Raw genomic sequence first — 15,513 nt, 5'->3', positions numbered from 1 at the left:
ACGCAGCCTTCCATTCTCTGGGAAACTGCGGTTAACATGAAAGAGGCAAGAACCCAAGCTCTCCCAAGCATCCCTTTCTCACGGAGTCCTCTGTGCCTGTGCTACAGTGGTGTGCTGACATGATGGGTAGATGCATGTGTTTCTGAGCTCAGCAGTCATCTCGGCAGCCCCAGGGTCCATCGTAGGACAGGTTGTGGTAGGTGCTCAGTGGAGATGCGTTGGGGGACTCGTGTGTCTTAGTTTCCTTTCTGCTGCTATGACAGAATCACCTGACAGAAATAACTTAACGGAGAAAGAGTTTGTTTGCTTATGAGTCTATGTTACACAGTCTATCATGGTGAGGAGGCCACAGAAGCAGGGTCCTGAGAGAACTGGCCTCTTTCTGTACACAGGCAAGAGCAGAGCCCAGTGAACTGATGCATGCCTGTTGGTGCTTTGCTGTCTCTCTCCATCCTATCCAATCCAGACACCTGCTCGGGAAATGGTGCCACCCACAGCTCCAATGGGCCTTTAATACTTGAGAGGCAGAGGCAGGAAGATCTCTGTGAGTTCAAGGTCAGCCTGGTCTACTTAGTGAGTTCTAGGATAGCCAGGGCTTTGTAAACAGACCCTGTCTCAAAAACAAACAAAGATGGGTTTTTTTTTCTTTCTACTTCAATTAACTCAGTCAAGACAACCCCTCACAGACATTCTCTGAGGCTAACCTTATGCAAGAGACGTGCCTAGAAATCTGTCTCCTAGGTGTCAAGTTGACAGTCAGTGCTAAGCCATCAGACTGTAGTTGTGACATGTCCACAGAGAGCCGGGTTCTGAGGACGGGGAGAGTTTTCCAAAGGAAGGGAGGTTTCTTTTCCTGGTGGCTGAGACATTCTGCAGAGGCATGGTGACAGGAAGGAACAAAGTGGTTGGTACTAAGTAAGTAATCCAGTGTGGTTACCGCAGAGGGCATGTGGGCGTGCGAGGCGTGAGTGATGAGCAGGGAGAGGGGCGGTGCCTGAGTGAAGGGTGAGATAGACTTTATGCTTTAAGCCAAGGAGGAAGGAAGCCAACACCTTCAGATTTATTTTTTCATAGGACCACTCAAGCTGCCAATAGCAAAGGAAGGATCGGGGTGGGAAGCGTTGGAGGACGGAGGGAGGAAGGAAGGCAACACAATGGTCCGGGAGAGAGACTACGAGTCCTGAACTGAAGTGGATGCAGCTGTCCTTGAGTGATGAAGATGGAAGTGATGGGAGGCGGGGTGGTTGCTGACAGCCTGTTATCTCAGAACCCGGAGGCAGGAAGAACAGGGTTTAAGGCCATTCTCACCTACATAGTGAATCTGATGCTAGCCTAGGCTACATGAGACCCAATCTCAAAAAGAAACAAAGAAAAAAAAAACCCTAAGAGGCAAGGTGACTCAACAGGCAAGAACTCTCGTTATGTAACCTATACCCAGCAAAAACGAATTTTCTAAAAGTGATTTTGGCTCATGCCTTTAGACCAGTGGCTCTCAACCTTCCTAATGCTGTGACCCTTTAATACAGTTCCTCATATTGTGGTGACCCCAACCATAAAATTATTCTCATTGATACTTCACAACTGTAATCTTGAAACTGTTATGAATCATAATGTAAATATGTTTAGAGATGGAGGGTTGCCAAGTGGTTCGTGACCTACAGGTTGAGAACCACTGCTTTAATCCCAACAATTGGGTGGCAGAGGAAGGCAGGTATCTGTGAGTTCCAGGACAGCCTGGTCTACATAGTGAGTTCTAGGACAGTCAGGGCTACATAACAAACCCTGTATAAAAATAAAGCAATTGGAGGAGGTATGCTGAGGGGTAAAGGGTACAGAGGAGAAGGAGATAGCGCGGTGGTTCAGGGAGTTGGATAGTCAGAAGACAGCAGCCTATAGCACGGTGAGCACTCAGACATGTCAAGGGTTGGATAGAGTTCACTCGGTCTTGGCAAGAACAGTTTTAGTGGAGCAATGGAGAGAACAGGCTGCAGTCAGCTGAAGAACAAAGAACCCCGAGGAGTCAGATTGGTTCATGATCCAACTTAGGGATGTGACTGAGTTAGCATCCATGAAGCCCTGGGTTCCAGCCTAGTATCACAGAAACCAGACATGGTGGTACATGCCTATAATCCCAACACTCAAGAGGTAGAGACAAGAGGATCAGATGTTCAGTCATCCTTAGCTGCACAGTAAGTGTGAGGCCAGTCTGAGTTATGTGAGACTCCCTTACACACACACACACGCATGAACACACGTGTGCACAGTCACTAGGAAAGACTAGCAGTCTGGATTTGAAGGGAGAAGAGACAGCATCTTCAGCAGGATGTTGGGTGGATAGGATCTTTGTGTAGGAACATGTTGTTTGAACAAAGAGAGAACTTTTATTGCAGACCAGAGACACTGTATATATACTGGGTGGGGTGTGCAGCGGGGGGGGGGCAGTGGCATACCAAATATGTGTGGGGAGCAATCTGTTCAAGAGGAAGGAGTGTTTTATTACTGACACGGGTTAAAATTGCTGACGCATGTTGCTAATAAAAAGCAGGACAACTTTTAGTCGGTTTTAGGATTGTTTTAAAATAGTCTATAGTCAGAGCCCTTATGCCTGCATGGAAATGGGCTGTTTTTCTGCTCCGCCCACTAGTGACATCACTGGAAAGAGGCAGTAGAGAGGGGGTTGCAAAGACTAGTAGGGGAGGTGACAGATGGAATGTTGACTTTGGGGGGAGGGAGGTGAAAGGCAGGGGTCCAGAGCAGAGATGACGAATTATCCTAAAACAGAGGGTGGCTCATCCGCACCTTTCAGACTGCAGGAGAGGAGATGTGGATCAGAATGGGGGGGTGTTTGCAGTTTCCATAGCCAGATGTTGGAAGGAATTACCAACTCACAACCTCTCTCTGTGCTCTGCCAGGTGTGGAGGTGACGGGGCGGGGACAGTTGGATTCCTGTGTACTTTAGGTCTTTAGAGCCTAGAACACCTGGCTTATACAGACGATAAAACTGTGGGTGTTCAGGGACTAGAGATCTCTGGTTTGTGACATGCTCCCCGCCCCCAGGCTGAGACCAAATAAAGTCACTTGTAATGGTGTCACCCCTGCCCAGGGCAGTAGGGGAGTGGGGGGAAATCTAGGACAAACTTCCCAAAGGAGGTGCTGTTGGAAGCAGACTTTGGAGAACTCAAAGAGCCAGGAGGTAGAGGGTGTGGGACATCACAGGTCAGGATAAGAAGCTCTCTGTGATGTTCAGAGTGGACATAGTGGGGGGCTGCTGGAGAGGCTAGAAAGGGAACAGAAGAGGTCGGGTTTGCACTGGTACCCAGGTCATGTTCCAGCTACCACAGGAATCAATGAAATTCAGCTTCCCTCTAGGGAACACATTAAGGTTACAAAAGTAACTTATCACCAAGTCTCTTGAGGGTCTGCCTGCTCCCTGCGACTATACAGATCACTTGGGACCCTTGGTGGGATGCCAGAGGTGACTCTACACAGGGCACCCAACTTGGGCTCTTCCTATGAGTATCTGTCTATCTGGGAGCAAAGGGGTAGGAAGAGGGAGACTTCCCCATCATGAGGTATATGAGCTAAGCTGTTGAAAATGGTACAGGGGCAAGGCTGTGGGAGTTGAACTATCTGATCTCTGAATTTCTGACTTTGACATTGAAAAGAGGAAGGTGCTGGTTGTCTGTCTTTCAACACAACACTCTTCTAGACAATGCCTCTCCAAGTAGGGAGGACCACAGTTGCCTGTGATGGGGCCATGATGACCACAGCTATGCAGTTAACCCTCTTCCACCGAGAGCAAGGCACCTCTACATTCCTCCCAACACCGAGCCTTGGGGTGGGCACTTGTCCAGGCCCTCACCTCTCTGTTTCAGCACACAGTCAACAGGCTACAGTCACAATTCCCATCTGACTGCTGGTTTTCTCAACTCAGTGCAGCAAAGCTAATAACTGCAGCAGACTTGCAAGTCTTGGTTTTGACCATGACCACACCCAAAGGCCCACAGGGGTAGTTGCCCTGGATTTTGCACTAAAGCAGTGGTTCTCAACCTTCCTACTGCTGCAGTTCCTCATTTGTGATGACCCAACCACAAAATTATTTTCGTCGCAAATTCATAACTGTAACCTTGCTATGGCTATGAATTGTAATGTAAATATCTGTGTTTTCCAATAGTCTTCGGCAGCCCATGTGAAAGGGTAGTTTGAACCCCAAGGGGCCATGATCCACAGGTTGAGAACCACTGTGCCAAAGGAAAGGGACTGCCAAGCCCCGTCTCCCCAGCTATGCCACAGGGGACTCTGGGCAAAATGGGACTCTCCTGAGTCTAAGTCTTTCAAAGAATACGATGGTTCAGCTCTTAATAGAGTACTTCCCAAGGGCTAGTCTTCCTCCCTGCTGTTGTTCTGTCTTCTCGGGTCCAGTCTTCCACCCTCAGCTAGACTGGAGGGAAGCAGCGGAGAGTCATGTGAGGATCAACCACAGCAGAGAGCGGGGGCCAGGAGCTACTGCCCCAGCCCTGATGGAAACATTTTTAAAATGGGCATTTGGGATGGGGAGAAGTATCGGTGGGTAAAAGTGCTTGCTGTGGCAGCCTGAAGAGCAGAGCTGAGATGCCCAGCATCCACATAATAGCTAGGCATGTCAGAGCTTGTCTGTGACCCCAGCACAGGAAGGGGGCAGCAAATCCCAACGGAGGTCTGGACAGCTAGACTAGCTGAGGCGGTGAACTTCTGATTCTCAGAGACCCTGTCTCAAAAAAGAAGCTACCCAGAGGCAGAGAAAGACACTTGACACGGACCTCTGGCCTCTACATGTTCACAAAGGGCCACGTACACCCTCCCACTACACACAAACAAAATAGGACTTTAGAGTGTGGTCTTGCCTGTTACTCCAGCATTTAGGAAAGGCAGGAAGAACAATTCAAGGTCAATCCTCAGCTACACCGTCAGTTGGAGGCTAGCCTGGGCTGCAGGAGATTCTACCTCAATCAGTCAGCCAGTTTGTGTTCATTGTTCCCTCCAGGGGCCCGGAAAGGGAGAAGCACTATCACTGTTAATATCACTATGATAACAATCCATACAGAAGTGGATCGTACCAGGGGTTTATCTCAGTCAGTCCTCCAATAATCTTGCTGAAGTCGCAGTCTATGCAAAACTCAGAAAGATTAACCAATGCGGCCGAGACCAAAAGCAAATCAGAGGTGAACTCGGCTACAGACCCGTTCAGGCTGCAGTCTGTTCTTAGGAGCTGTGCTCTGGGCTAGGTGAGCGAAGGCCAGAGCAGCAAGGCTCCTGAGTAGTGTCACATAGAACTAGTCTAAGAAGCCACTGGAGCATTCTGACAGCTCCACCCCTCCACCTGCCCAGCTCTGCTTCCACACTGGCATCCACCGTGTGAGCTGGAAAATGTTTATGCTCTTACTGGGCACAGTGGATGGTAGTAGGAGAACGAACTTTTGGCGCGCGTGCGTGCGTGCGTGCGTGTGTGTGTGTGTGTGTGTGTGCGTGTGAACAGGTGTGCGCACGCGCGTGTGTGAGTGCCCCCTGCCTGCCTGCCTGCCTGCCTGTCTAAATGGGAGTGTGTGTCTGTCTCTGAGTAACGGGGACCTGTCCTTGAAGGCCGCACCCTTCTTTTCTCTTGCTCACTTTAGGCTGATCCTTAGGGCCGTGTTGTCAGGGCTTTGAAAGGGGGCAGGCTGGGGTGGGAAACCCACTAACCGCGGGGCATTGGGCATCTTAACCTCTCCCAGCCTCGCTTTTCTCTTTTTAACCATGGAGATGAAGTCAAATGTATTACCAGAAGTCAATTATGTCACCGTCCCCTGAACACACAGCATTTCTCAAGGGCCAGGTGAGATTGGGCTAAGAGCTGTCACCCCACTCTCCCCACGTTAATCCAGGAAAAGCAGGAATGCAGGGTGGGGCGTAGTCAGGGAGGAGACTCCTCACCAGCCCTTTCCCACAGCCTGTCCCCCAGGGTTTTTCAAAGTGTCCCCAAGGCGGCCCCTCTGCTCACCATGCCCGGAGCACAGCCTGGCTCTGGAGAAGGCCTCTACGTTCTGCGTGTGCCAGGACACCTACGCTCGTTCACCCACTGACCCGCCCTCAGCTTCCTGCACCCGTGAGTGCCCCTCCTGGCTGGCGGTGGGGAGGGCTGAAACGGAGCCTTGGGAATTGGACTGGCAGGGCAAAAAGGAAGTCTGGGTTGGGTCTGGGCACCCGGGCCTGTGGGTGGCCGTCTTTCCACACTCCTAACCTCTCTCTGGGCCTGGCTGGGATGTCCCTCCTCTTTTTCATGCCCTCTGTGCCGGTGACCATGTCCCCATCCCAGTCCCCTCGATGGTCCCATGTCCTCGTCTCAGTTCCTGGATGCTCCCTCACATCCCCATCAAGGGCTACCGGCGCCTGTACCGCTACCTAAGAGGATACCCGCGTCCCGAGTCCCCATGCCCCGCGCGCTCGCGTCCCCTCCCGGCCGCACTCAGCGCCACCCCATGTCGCAGGGCCGCCATCCGCTCCACGGGACCTGCAGTACAGCCTGAGCCGCTCCCCCCTGGCGCTGCGGCTGCGCTGGCTGCCGCCTGCGGACTCCGGCGGCCGTTCCGACGTCACCTACTCGCTGCTGTGCCTGCTCTGCGGCCGTGACGGCCCGGCGGGCGCATGCCAACCCTGCGGGCCACGTGTGGCCTTCGTCCCGCGCCAGGCCGGGCTGCGGGAACGAGCCGCCACGCTGCTGCACCTGCGGCCGGGCGCGCGCTACACCGTGCGCGTGGCCGCGCTCAACGGCGTCTCAGGCCCCGCGGCCGCCGCGGGAGCCACCTACGCGCAGGTCACAGTGTCCACCGGACCCGGGGGTAAGGCGGCGCGCCCCAGTGGAGACCGTCCCCCACTACCTCCCAGCAGGAGTTCCTTGCATGCATTCCCAAGGCTTTCGGGAACCCACGTGTCCGCACCCCCCCTGACCCAGGTGGCGCCTCTCTGTGTCCCCCTTCTCCCCGCCATCCCTTTGCTGACTCCACCCGCATTCCCGGCCCTTGAAGGAGCAGGGACTCAGGCCCGGTCACAAGGCGACAGAGTGGTCGCCTTACCCATTTCTGAGACTCGACTGGGTTGAAAATCACCTTTGATACCACACCCTCCACATCCTTGACATTTACTTCTGATTTGTTTCTCCTCTGGTGCACACTTTCAAGTAATCCCTCGAGTGCCCTCTGCAAGATGGATAAGCTCGCGCGGTGGCTTCCCAGTCTTTCCTGTCTGATTGCAGTGTGACCCTTCTTCCCTGTTTTCTGTGACCCTACTCTGTCACTTGAGTTTCTAGCAAGGCTCGGGATGATTTTCGTTCTTTTGTAAGTACCTTGGGGGAATAGATGTGCACACACAGGGATGTTTGAATAATTTCTTAGCCTGCTGATGAAAATGAAAACGTAACCAATATGGATTTCTTCCCATTCAGTCTGGCTGGAGCACAGTAGGCCCTTTGATTCGCTCGTTCTTTTTTCATTCCTGAGAAACTTCTCTTCGCTGCTGCTTTGAGTAGAGAGCCCACTGTATCTCTTAAAACGATCTCTAAGCCTTAGGTTGTACATCCATTTTTCTGATTCTCACATCTTGTCACTTCCTTTATCATTTTTAGCTCTTAATCCTTTTCCTAGGACTTTTGAGAGAGATTTTCCAATCTACCTGGTTTTCTGGGACACTTCTGTTCTTTATTATCTCTATTGAGATTTAACCCTTGCTAGTGCCTTCACTTTTTTTTTTTTTTTAACAATTCATGGCCTGGAAAAGTAGCTCCATGATATATTTGCCTAGCATGCCTGAAGCATTGGGTTTGATCACCAGTACCAAAGAAGGAAAGAAGGAGGGAGGGAGAGAAGGAAAGAGGAAAGGGAGGAAGGGAGGAAGAACGAAAAAAAGCAGGCATTTCTGCAATCCCAGCACTTGGGAAATGGAAGCAAGAGGACCAGGAGTTCAAGGTCATCCTCAGCTACAAAGTGAATCTGAGCACAGTCTGGGCTACACGACAGACTTTGTCTCAAAGAATGAGACATGATCAGGCATGGTGGTACATGCCTCTAATCTGCACGTGAGAGGCAGAGCCCAGCAGATCTCTGTGAGTTTGAGTCCAGCCTGGGCTACACAGCAAGTTCCAGGACAGCCAGGGCTACATAAACAAACTTTGTCTCAAAAAGCCAAAAAAAAAAAACATGTATTGTCATAATTTTTCTACTAATGACTATTTCTATAAAACACTATGTGTGTGTGTGTGTGTGTGTGTGTGTGTGTGTGTGTGTGTATTGCAGGGTCTTTTTTTTATTATTTCATGTTTAGGGTGTTTTGCCTGTGTACCATGTTCATGTGACAGATCTCCTGGAACTGGAGTTAGAGACAGCTGTAAGCTGCCATGTGGCTGCTGGGAATGGAATCCAGGCTCTCTGGAAGAGCAACCAGTGCTCTTAACTGCTCCAGCCCAGCCCAGGCTTGTCTTAAATTCATAGCAATCCTCCTGTTTCAGGTGCTGAGAGATTATAGGTGTGATTACAAGTCAGTTGCCCATGACTCTGATACTTTTTTGTTTTTGTTTTTCAAGACTAGGTTTTTCTGTGTAGCCCTAGCAGTCCTGGAACTTGCTCTGTAGACCAGGGTGACATCAAACTCAGAGACCCACCTGCCTGGGATTAAAGGTGTGCGCCACCACACTCAGCCATAGGTATCTTTTTAAAGGCAAGAAACCTCTCTTAGAACCTCTTCTCTTAGCTAACATCTTTTATGGGCTAGAACAAAAGCAAACCCAACCCTAAACCAACAGACAGTAAAGGGAATGAATACACACAAATATCTCAGAGCAGCCATGACTGACCTGAGTATCCCCCGCTCAGAATCAACAGGGCAAGGCAACAGGTTGCTGGTAGGGTGCCCTGGAAGCTCTTCTCCTCAGCCTGATGGGTCTTGGCCAAGCTGAGGTTTTAGTTTGATTTTTAGGATTCTTTTTGAGTGTGTATATATATGACTGAGTGGTGTGTGTGTGTGTGTACATGACCTGTGGAGGTTAGAGGTTACCCTCTAATCCAGCCTCATGTTTGAGAAAGGGTACCTCTGTAAACCAGGCTAACTGTCCCAAGGGCTTTTAGTACCAAAGCACTACATGGTTTCTGGGGATTTGAACTCAGATTCTCACGCTTGTAAGGCAAGCACTCTACCCACTGAGCCATCTTACCAGCCCTTCATTGTCAAGGTCTGTCAACCTTTCATCTTCTATATCTCTGAGGGCCAAAATGGGACCACGTCCTACTGTGGATCCCCTGGCCATCTGATGCTCTTGACTAACAAAGCCCAAACACAACGCCTCTCGTCTCCCCGTGGCTTTTCCACCTCCTAGGAAGCGTCCTCACTTCTTTTCCTTTCATGCCAGGTCCAAGTGAATTCAGCCCGAGGCGCTGCTGGGGGCAGGGGAGAGTACTCGCCTCAGAAGCAACTGTGCACTGGAGTGGCAGGTTGCTATTGTCCGACTCACAAAGACAGGGCTTTTTTCAAAGGGTCAGGCACTGGGGAAAGACTAAAGGGGTTTTCAAGTTATTTTTAGGATGGGGGCAGTACTGCACTGTGGGTCATGTAGCCTGGGGTTCACTACAGCCACGCGGGTCCATTCAGTCCCACTGACTTTACAGAGGTTAAAAATATAATACCCCTCCCCCGCCCCCTATTCTAGCAATCAGCTGTCAACTGTGGATTTTCGGCTCCTTCTGAATCCATAGTCACTCTGGAATTTAAGAGAGAAGGCCAGCTGGACACACGTGTACGGCAGGAGACCGGAAGCTCAAAGGGCAGGCCTCGTTTATGCTGTCCCCACTGCTCCCCTTTGCTATCTGCTATCTATTATCCCCGACTACCTAGTGTCCCGGAACCATCTTACATTTTGCACCGTTTCCCGGACCTCTTGCCAGCACAGGACATTGCTAGTCATGGGCCGCTCTGACTGGTGAACTTGACCAAGCCCCTGACTGTGTTTCTTGAGTCTCATCCCAAGCCCTTCATATACAAGTCTTCGTGTTGTGAGGCTGTTTCTCTGAGTCCTTTGTGAACTCTTCATAGGGTTTTCCATGTTAAAATCTTGTCACCCTAGAGCAAAGACACCTTTGCAGCGTCCCAGTATGGGCGTCTTTTACATTTTTCTTCTTGCCTGGTTGCTCTAGCTAGAGCTTTAAGTACTATATTGGCAGGTGGGCTTCCCGGTCTTTCTCCAGACAGAGAAAGTTTCCAGTCTTTCACTCTTGAGTGTAATATTCTCTGGAAGCTTCACGCGTTTTTCTCTTTATCATGTTGGGGTGATTTCCTTCTAATACTCGCTTGCCTGCAGCCGTACCACCATGAACAAGCCAATCTTGGCTATACACGCTATTATGTCTTCAAACCACAGAAAGACTGACGGACTAGAACCAAGCCGGATGAGGGAAACTGGGTGGAGGGAAGGGAAGCAGGGCTTTCCCTCCCACTAGACAATGAAGAAGAGTGAAGCCTTGGCCAGAGATTCTCTCCTCAAGCCTCTGGTCCCACAAGTCTCTGTCCCTCAGGCCCGCTCAACAGTCCGCATCTCCACCCACAGGCCACGCCCCCATCTAACATTGCGCCCAAGTGCATGCCCCGCCCCTCCTGCCTTCACCCAGATCTTGTGGGCAGTGGGTCCAGGAGGAGCGTCCCACTCTGCTTACCTTCAGCACCCTGGGAGGAGGATGAGATCCGCAGGGACCGCGTGGAGCCTCAGAGCGTGTCCCTGTCATGGCGGGAGCCTGTTCCTGCTGGAGCTCCCGGAGCCAACGGCACCGAGTATGAGATCCGCTACTACGAGAAGGTGAGTCTCGGCTGGAAGCCCCCTGGATCCGGACCTGCCTGCCTCCCTCCCTCAGTCTTAGTCCTCTGCCATTCCAAACACAGCTGCGGCCTCCCGAGGTCTTTCTCTATCCCTTCTGTTCTCCTCTCCTCACTTGCCCATGGACAGCTCCATTTGCCCTTTTGGTTTAGGGCTTAGCAAAGATGAAGAGCTTGGGGGTGTCTGGCTGAATTTACAGATACGATCTGCAGACCCCTTTGTAAAGGAAAGGCACACAGAGATAGCCGCGTGACCACAGGAGTACTTTGCCAGGCTGGAGGGGTATGTTCCAGAATAGAGAACTGCACTCCTGTGGCTTACTATAAAAGAGTCTGAGTGGAGAATCACTTACGAAATTCACACACGCTTACGCATGTTAAAATATACACCTACTTGGCTGTCTTGGAGGCACAAGCCTTTAATCACAGCAGAGGCAGAGGCCAGCAGATCTCTGAGTTCAAGGCCAGTCTGGTCTACAAAGCAAGTTCCAGGCCAGTCAGGAATGCATTAGCGAGACCCTGTCTCAAGAAACCAAACCGACGAAACAAATAGAGCATACTCATTGTGAACTCCATAGAGATATTTTTACTTTTGAGATGGGGTCTTGCTACGTAGCTCTGACTGACTTTGAATTCACAGCAGTTCTCTTGCCTCAGACTCTTGAGTATGAGGGTTGGACCACCATCCCCAGCTTTCCATATAGCAAACAGTCCCGCAGAAGATCCTTGTTTGTTTGTTTTGGGACAGGTTCTCTCTGCTGAGCCTTAGTTGGTCTGGAATTCACTAAGTAGCCCAGGCTGGCCTTGAATTTACACCTTGACCCTCCAACCTCTGTGTTCCTGAGCTGGGATTGTATTGTATGCACCACACTGTCTGATTTTGATGTTTGAAAGATACTATTGCTGATTTTGTTTGTTTGTTTGTTTTTGAGACAGTCTCACCATGTCATCTTGGCCTCCAATTCTGTGGCTTCTCCTTCTTCTGTCTCCTGAGTGCTGGGGTTGAAGGTGTGTGCTATCACACACAGCCTTGTGCCGAGTGTCTTCGCTTCTCTCCCTCACCCCAGGCTGGCTCAAGTGCCCCTCCTCTTTTCTCCATGTCTATCCCCTCTTTTATATTTTATTTATCTTTATTTTGAGATCAGGTCTCATGTAGCTCGAGTCAGCCTCCTGCCTCCACCTCCCAATGCTGGGATCACAGGCATGCGCCTCCTGCCTTTCTCCTCTCATGAGCATTTTAAATCTGTGGTAACAGCTCAGCCACGATGTGATGTGTGCTGCTGTCTCCCAGCCCTTGCTGTTCCCCTGCAATCTGATGTCTTTAACTCTGAGATGTGATCTTCGGTGAAACAGTGCCTCCCTTTTATGCAAATTAATTCATTAAAGAGAAACTTCTTTCTGAGTATGACAGAATTCCACTCTCTCGGCAGCTTGCAGGGCTTTGCTGAATCAGATAATGGCTTTTGCTTACTAGAAGTCTGTTGAGAGCTGTGATAGTTGGGGTGCCCAGGAAAAAAATAGGGTCACTGAGGCACATTCAAATGCATGGGTGACCAAATGATGGGGAGCTGCTGGCTGAGGGGGAGAACCACAGGGGAGGGGGAGCTGCTGGTTGAGGGGAAGAACTTCAGAGGGGGAGCAGGTGGGGCTGCAGAATGAGTATGGTCTTGCTCTCCATGAAGCATGTTGGTCACCCAGGTGGACGTCCTGTGTGTCTGAAGCTCAGATCAATGCCGTGGGCTGGAGAGATGGGGTTGGGGGGAGAACTTTGAACACAGAGATGGCAGCTGAAGGAGAGGTATCTGTGAGAAGGACGGCCTGGTCAGGAGGAGCCCTGGCGCTGAGATGACAGTAGTGAGGGCCTCTGGGAGAGAGCAGTGTATGCAGTAGGTGCTCAGAAAAGACACTTAGTTGTCTGAGCACAGGCAAGAGTCTCAAGGTTGAGCTGCTGTACGTCCCAGGCCCTTGACCAATGACTGTGAATGAATACGCTGGGGACAAAGGTCCCCGAAAGAAGAGCAAGTACAGAGGGGATTGTATTTGAAGTGATTCTGGGTCACCAGGTAGAGACAGGTGTCTGAGGCCTTTTCTCTGGGACCAAAGCGCCTTCCACACCAACCTCCTCTATGCTTCAGCGCAGCCCCCCTCATAACTCATGTGGCACCCACTCCACTTTTCTACCTCCAGCCATGGCCTGTCATCTCTCCAGGTGAATTAGTAACATTCATATGACGAAATGCCAGAGATAAACAGCCTAAGAAAGGCAGGGCTTGTTTTCGCCCACAGTGTGGAGGCAAGGTGGCGGGAGTGTGTGAGGCTCCTGGTCGCACGCTGTCTGCAGTCAGGAAGCAGAGAGATGAGGGCTGATACTCAGTTCATTTTTTCCTTTCTACTGGTTCCACACCCTTGGAGAGGATGCTGTACGCATTCAGGGTGGGTCTTCCCTCCTCAGTTGACCGTCTGTGGAGAAACATCTTCACAGACACCCCCAGAGACTCCATGCCCCGTCAGGCTGACAGCAACTATTAACTGTGATGAGGCTCGGAAGCTGGCTCAGAGACTAAAACACTTGCAGAGCGTGGGTTGAATTCCCACACATCTGGAACCCTAACGCTGGGGAGGTAGCGACAGAACGATCCTTAGAGCTTGCAGACCAGCCAGTCTAGCCTACTCAGCAAGCTCCAGGTTCAGTGAGAAACCCTGCCTCAAAAAATAAGTGGAGGGGGCTGGAGAAATGGCTCAGTGGTTAAGAGCACTGACTGCTCTTCTAGAGGACCCGGGTTCAATTCCCAGCACCCACATGACAGCTCACAACTGTCTGAAGATCCAGTTGCAGGGGATCTGACAACTTCACATCAATGCACATAAAAATAAATAAATAAATAATAAGTGGAGGGCAATAGAAGAAGACACCTAGCATATACCTTTGACCTCCAAGGTCAAATGAACCATCACACTAAAGATTATTTGGCCATTCAGATGTTCAGAGGAGATTCTAAGGAATTCTTGTTGAGTCAAAGTCTGCCCTGTGGCCATTAATGTCACTGTCAAGGAAAAGGAGGATCGCAGGCTATAGGTGGGCATTTAACTTTCTAGTCTGTGGGTGTGGTAAGAACCCTAATAAGGTGTGGGCAGAATCAAATGACACAAGGAGCCTTCTGAAGACTTTTGGGTGCCAGGTGTACTGGGGTACAGCAAAGGGCAGACCTGAAAGATTTAGAGGTACCCTCCTGACCTTTGCTTAACAAGGAGAGAGAAATGTTGACTCTGGGGAGCTGCATAAGGGCTGTAGCGGGTGTGTGGCCCAGCACAGTGGGTGGCCTCCAGTAGGTCCTCACCAGTCACAGCCAGAATTCTCCCTCAGCTCTAGCTAAGCAAGTCTTTATGGGGGGGGGGGTATGAAAAAGCCTCCTGAGTATAAAGGACAGGGCAGGTGGCAGTGTGTGGCTTGCTTGGGCTCAGGCCTACCTCACCCCTGGACTGCCAAGCCCTGGTAGTCACCACTTGGGCACCCCTGCAAAGGAAGCTCTGGCCTGTTATGGGATGAGTCTTGAAAGAGGCGCTGGGCATCCTATGGGAGAAATCTCTTCTGTCTCCCAAGATGATCTGGGTCGGCTTCCCCCACCCAAATGAAGGGAAGTTCCTTGTCTCCCTGCTCCCCTCCTCCCTCTCATTCTCATGGGTCTGGGCCTCACTGCTCTGTCCTCTCCAGGGTCAGAGCGAGCAGACGTACTCCACAGTGAAGACAGGGGCACCGGCTGTCACTGTCACCAACCTGAAGCCTGCTACCAGATACGTTTTTCAGATCCGGGCAGCCTCCCCAGGGCCTTCATGGGAAGCCCAGAGCTTCAACCCAAGCATCGAAGTGCAGACCCCAGGGGAAGGTAAGTGGTGTGCACCGGGAGGGTGCTGAGTATCGGGAAGGGAGCCACAGAACCGCCACTCTGCATCTACTTAGTTAAACAATTTGAGATCCATCTGCAGCCACCCACGGGGAATCTTCCCTGCACACTGCAGAGGCCTCGGGGACAGCTGGTGAGTCCCTCCTTGGAGGCTACATCTTCAGTGACAGAGCCTCTTTCCCAGGCTTCTCAAAATCACCTTTCTGGACCTTGCTGGATCCTTCCTGCTACTCTTCTTTCTGCCATGACAAAGATCCATCTTGGGGCACTGTCCCGTTGTCCCACTCCCCCCATCCCCCCACCGCCCTCAGGTTTTGCCTGTGAAGCCAGCTTCCCTGAACGAAAGGGAACCTGGAAGGGAGCAATGAAAGTGAGCCCTGCACATTTTAAACAGAGCGAGTAAAAGCTGGGCAAGGTGGCGCAGGCCAGTAATCCAGGCGGTTTGTAAGGTTTGGGATAGGAAGATCAAAAGGTGTTCAAGTCCAAGTGCCTCTACACAGAGTTCAAGGTCAGCCTGAGCAGCGGAAACAGCTGAGCTGGTGGTGCTGACCTCGAATCCCAGCACTCAGGAGGGAAGGGAAGGGAAACTGAGAGTTTGAGGTCAGCCTGGGCTTATGAAATCCTGGCTCAAGAAACAAGAAAGAAGGAAGGGAGGGAGCGAGAGGAAGGAAGAGGGAGAGAAGTAGTGGTGTATAAATTGCATCTCAAAGTTCTAACACCAAAAGAAAAGCTGAACTTTAGAATT

General features: G+C 51.1%; 1 protein-coding gene across 5 annotated transcripts in view; it reads left to right on the top strand.

Moving 5' to 3' along the window:
- Positions 1–15,513, top strand: part of Epha10 (EPH receptor A10) — a 36,816-nt gene that overhangs the window by 7,118 nt on the left and 14,185 nt on the right. For 2 of the 5 annotated variants that reach the window (XM_041652467.1, XM_041652469.1), the window contains exons 4-7: positions 5,966–6,121; positions 6,504–6,854; positions 10,665–10,849; positions 14,579–14,750. In XM_041652467.1, the coding sequence (XP_041508401.1) occupies positions 5,966–6,121; positions 6,504–6,854; positions 10,665–10,849; positions 14,579–14,750 (864 nt within the window). Of the gene's footprint in view, positions 1–5,965; positions 6,122–6,503; positions 6,855–10,603; positions 10,850–11,802; positions 12,174–14,578; positions 14,751–15,513 lie in introns of those variants that run through there. The other 3 variants (XM_041652468.1, XM_041652470.1, XM_041652471.1) reach the window with 3 other exon arrangements.

This window comes from Microtus oregoni, unplaced genomic scaffold (assembly GCF_018167655.1).
Source record: "Microtus oregoni isolate MIOR12 unplaced genomic scaffold, Mior012 000005F_ref0000423, whole genome shotgun sequence".
NCBI lineage: Eukaryota > Metazoa > Chordata > Mammalia > Rodentia > Cricetidae > Microtus > Microtus oregoni.
This window is presented reverse-complemented; position numbering and strand designations above follow the sequence as displayed.